This window comes from Mesitornis unicolor, unplaced genomic scaffold (assembly GCF_000695765.1).
Source record: "Mesitornis unicolor isolate BGI_N332 unplaced genomic scaffold, ASM69576v1 scaffold22082, whole genome shotgun sequence".
Lineage (NCBI taxonomy): Eukaryota > Metazoa > Chordata > Aves > Mesitornithiformes > Mesitornithidae > Mesitornis > Mesitornis unicolor.
This window is the reverse complement of record NW_010170101.1, coordinates 7,379-12,013: the sequence shown is the minus strand read 5'-3', so window position 1 is coordinate 12,013 and position 4,635 is coordinate 7,379. Positions and strand designations below refer to the sequence as shown.

Genomic DNA, 4,635 nt, shown 5'->3' with positions numbered 1-4,635 from the left:
CAGCAGGAAGGGCTGCTCTGAGCTAAAGTGAGGGCTGGTAACAGCAGCTGAGCCTTTACAGCTGTTTGCTCAGGGTTATGGACAGGAACACCTTGCTCTCACCATGCAACGCGTTCATCTAAGTCTCAGTACCATCCAGATATCAAGTATTAACATTTGAGCTTTGCCTTCACAGTCAAGTTCCCATGTGGTAAGCTTCAGAAAAATCATGTTGGTCGAGAGAAAGTCACAGGAACCACAGCAAGTCCAGATGCTCATCCTGAAAACGAGGAAACCACCGAGGCCCCGAGCAGCCATCCAGAGGACACCGAGGAGGCAGGCAGTTTACCCAGCGTGATCCCATGGCAGGTAAGGAGCCCTTGTCCTGAGAATTTTAACACCTGACCCTGCTCGCCAGGACTGGCAGCCATTTACTTTTCATTGTACTCATCCCCATTTGCCAAGGGGACCTAGCTTGATTTGAGAGAGACTTCCCTGGTGTCAACATTTTGGGTGATGGTTCTACTCCCTTGAGTACTGTGTTACTGCACAGGTTTCCTGCCTTGAATGATGTGCCTCTGTTTCAGCATCAAGCAAATGCTGAGATGGGGGACATGAGGAGAGATTAGGGTTGCAGATACGAGATGTAGATCTGGGTGAGCCACAGGGCCTCTTCCCTGCCAGCCACCCCATTATTTGGGTTGCTGCATGGCGATATCAGAAGAACAGCCTGAGTTCCTGTTGTGGCCAAGGCTGAAGTGAAACAAAAAACCCAAACAGTAATAGTACTATTAAAATACTAGCTTAAATTTGTTTAAAGAATAATAACCAAAAACTGTTGGTAAAATAACTGAATGGACAAACTCCTCTTGGAGCCAAGAAAAAAATCTGTCTTGACAAGTTTCCCACTGTGGTGGCTACAGCTCAGTATAACTTTCACTACCTCTGAATGAAGGATGCCTTGAACAGAAAATACATACAAAAAGGTTTAATATAACTGATTGAACCTCAGCTAGTTGTTTAGGATTTCTCTGTTTGTGTGTTTTTGTGCTTTATCTCTCTTCTTTCTCTTTGCAGGCTGTTATAGTCGATGAGTACAATGAATTGTTTTGTGGGGGTACAATTCTGAATGAGTATTTTATACTTTCTGCAGTTTACTGCAGTACTGAGTCTAAAGACTTACGGGTTTTTGTTGGTAAGTGCTTCTCATTTTGCAGTTCACTATAAAAATAAGAAGCTGCCCCATGTTCTAGTCTCCATATGTGAAACACTGAACTCTGCCAGAATCTTTCTTACCCTCTTGTTATTTCTCACTACCTCATCTTGTCCCTTGACTAACAGTGGAATACATTTTCAACTGTGTTGAATGGACAGTTTCTTTAAGCTTGGCTTGGCTCAGTGTAGCTTGTGTATGATAGAAGCCAAGTATAAACTGGAAAGGTATGTGGACAGGCAAGGTTGAGCTGATGTAGTTAAACTGGTCTAACATTACATCTTTTTGCAATTTCCCCTGTTGGCCAAGCCTTGAAGAATTCCAGATGCCTCATTCAGATGTTAGCAATAACTGTTTCAACAGCATGTAGATATTAGTCTGAGCCTGCTCTATACTTCAAACCTCAAATTTATTATTTATTACTGTCATTTATGAAACAGCAGTTTACCACAAGTTCTAGGCACTGAAAAACAGTGCTCTGAGTCACAAAAATTGTACTCATGCTACAATGGTAAAGCAAAAACTGTGTTTGCCTAAACTCCAATCGTCTGTCCATTTAATTCCCAAAGAGACTTCATACAAGTTGAGAAAGACTAAATATTTATAAATTTCCAAATTTTTATAAGCAGAATGTAGTTTTACAAGATAATTAATATCTATTTTCTGTTTAAGTCTGACTATGTTGCTCTACAAATGAGAGGAGCAAGATCCTCCTTTACTGTGTTGAAGCATTTGGTTGTATATCATAAGAGTGCCATTGGGAATATTGTAATGAAGCCAAAAACTTTATATCAAAGCTTTAATTGAGAGCATTATTTTGATATCAAAGTTCTGATTTTCTACTTGCTTGGCATTTTGGCACCCTTCAAACCCCTCCAAAACGGGTATAAAATGATACAGCATCAGGATACAGGCCTGGTCTATTGTATTTGTACATACAAATTTGTATATACATTTGTACAACAATGCCTATACGAAGGTCAAGGAACTTTGGTCCTTTTGTTTATCGAGATGCAGTTTAGACTTGTTGGTATTATCTTATTAACAACTACTTTAATAATCTAACACAGGGATGGTGGACAAAGAAAAGGAAGAGCCAAGCAGAGCAATATACAGAGTGGAAAAAGTAATTGCACATGCTGAGTATGATATGAAAACTTACAACAACAACATAGCCCTTTTCAAATTAGAAAAACCTATCACATTTTCTGAAGATGTTATCCCAGCATGCCTTCCAGAAGAAGACTTTGCTAACAATGTTCTGATGAAGCAAAGATTTGGGATTGTCAGTGGCTTTGGGAGAACTCTTGAAAAGGGGCAACTGGCCAAAAGAATGAAAGTGTTTCAAATCCCTTACGTGAACAGGAGCACTTGTGAGCTTGCCCTTCATAGCCCAGTCACAACAAACATGTTCTGTGCTGGTTATGATAAACATGGAAGAGATGTCTGTGGAGGAGACGGAGGAGGCCCCCATGTAACGCAATACAATGGCACTTATTTTGTTACTGGTATTATCAGCTGGGGAGAAGGCTGTGGAAGGCAAGGGAAATATGGAGTATACACCAAATTGTCAAAATTCCTACCTTGGGTAAGAAGTGCTTTGGCAGAAAACTCATAACGGTTTGGACTAATTGTGTTAACCATCAGATCTGATCTCTAAGTGACATTTTCCAATTTTTAAACCACTTGTTAAAATTCTGATAGTTTGCGTTTCCCTTAAGAGATGCCATCTATTCCTTCATGAACTACTGCCTGGTTTTCAGAACGTGGGCTTGGAAACAGCTTGCTGGTTTTGAACAATAATGAGATTTCTTCAAATGTGATGATTTAGGAACTCCTTCTGCTCCTGTTGTGATAACCTAAATTTGTCTATTGGAGGCTTTGCCTTTGCTGGTATGCCCCCCCTCCCATTGCAATAAAAGTTGGAATTAACTCAACATTTCTGTGGCAGTACCTGCTTCATAGAAACAAACCAGACTAAGATAATATCAAAGTAAGACAGTATCAGAGCAGGACAGCATTTTAAAAGCCTCTGGAAAAGCTACCTAGTTTTCTCGATTTATGCGTTTGTGCACAGGAAAAGACAGAAAATGCAAAAACCACCCATGTACCCACATGTATCTAAATAATTGGGCATATCACTGAATCAAATCAGTTCTTAGATGAAGCTCATTGAATTGGAAAGGCTTGCTTCATCACCAAAATCACTGGCGGCGTTCTGATATTTTCTTTCTTGCTTTCTGGGTGAGATATTTTCTTCACCATCATTATTCATGTTGTTGTTTTGGCTATAATAAAGGGAAAATATTGCCTAACCTACAAATTACAATATTGTTGTATGTCATAATTTATATAGAGTGTTGTTTAAATTATTCACAACTGAAGAAGTTTAAAACCTACAAGGATAAATAATCTTTTAAGACTAAGAAAAGCCTGACTCTCTAATCAGCTGAACCTGACATCCTCTGTCTGCCTTATTTCAATCACAGAATCACAGAATATTAGGAGTTGGAAGGGACCTCGAAAGATCATCCAGTCCAACCCCCTGCCAGAGCAGGATCACCTAGACCAGGTCACACAGGAACACGTCCAGGCGGGTTTTGAATGTCTCCAGAGAAGGAGACTCCACAACCTCTCTGGGCAGTCTGGTCCAGTGCTCTGTCACCCTCACAGTAAAAAAGCTTTTCCTCATGTTCAGATTGAACCTCCTATGCTCCAGCTTGCTCCCATTGCCCCTTGTCCTGTCATTGGCTATCACTGAGAAGAGCCTGGCTCCTTCCTCCTGACACTCGCCCTTTACACATTTATAAACATGAATGAGGTCACTCCTCAGTCTCCTCTTCTCCAAGCCAAAGAAACCCAGCTCCCTCAGCCGCTCCTCATAAGGGAGATGCTCCACTCCCTCCATCATCTTCGTGACTCTGTGCTGGACTCTTTCAAGCAATTCCCTGTCTTTCATGAAGTGAGGTGTTTTTCAGCCACTGCAGTGGGGCATAAAAATGGTGATCTAGATATTAAGGTGTTTGAGTCTTTATAGAAAAACAAAGTACTTTGTGATGCACTTTAAAAGTGCAATAATGCGACAGTACATAATTTGTAGAAGAGGTAAAAGAGAGATGTTAAAATGATATTGAGGCACAAAGTGTGCAGTATTTTTCTCATTCCCTGGCTTCACAATATCCAGTTTGCAAGTGTGAAAGTCACCATATAGGGGTCATTTTTTTAATATGGATTTTGTTGGACAGTTTGAAAGGAATAGAGTGTTTAAATTTGTCCTGTGATGACCACTGTCCTGTTTCCTTCGAAAAAAACAGAAAAATCACACTGGAGTCAGTTCTGTTTGCATAGTTTCTCCCCATTTTTCTCTGACACATCTTCTGATCCTCAAGACTGCTAAATGAACTCAATCCTGGAGTGACAGCACATCACAGGTCATGGTGTGC

The 4,635-nt window shown here is 40.5% G+C and overlaps 1 protein-coding gene across 1 annotated transcript in view; it reads left to right on the top strand.

Annotated features, from left to right (window-relative positions):
• LOC104536859 (coagulation factor X-like) overlaps positions 1 to 2,810 on the top strand; it is a 4,610-nt gene extending 1,800 nt beyond the window's left edge. The window contains exons 3-5 of the mRNA XM_010179590.1: positions 176 to 348; positions 1,057 to 1,174; positions 2,263 to 2,810. Coding sequence (XP_010177892.1) covers positions 176 to 348; positions 1,057 to 1,174; positions 2,263 to 2,810 — 839 coding nt within the window. The remainder of the gene's footprint in view (positions 1 to 175; positions 349 to 1,056; positions 1,175 to 2,262) is intronic.
• The last annotated feature ends 1,825 nt before the right edge of the window (positions 2,811 to 4,635 follow it).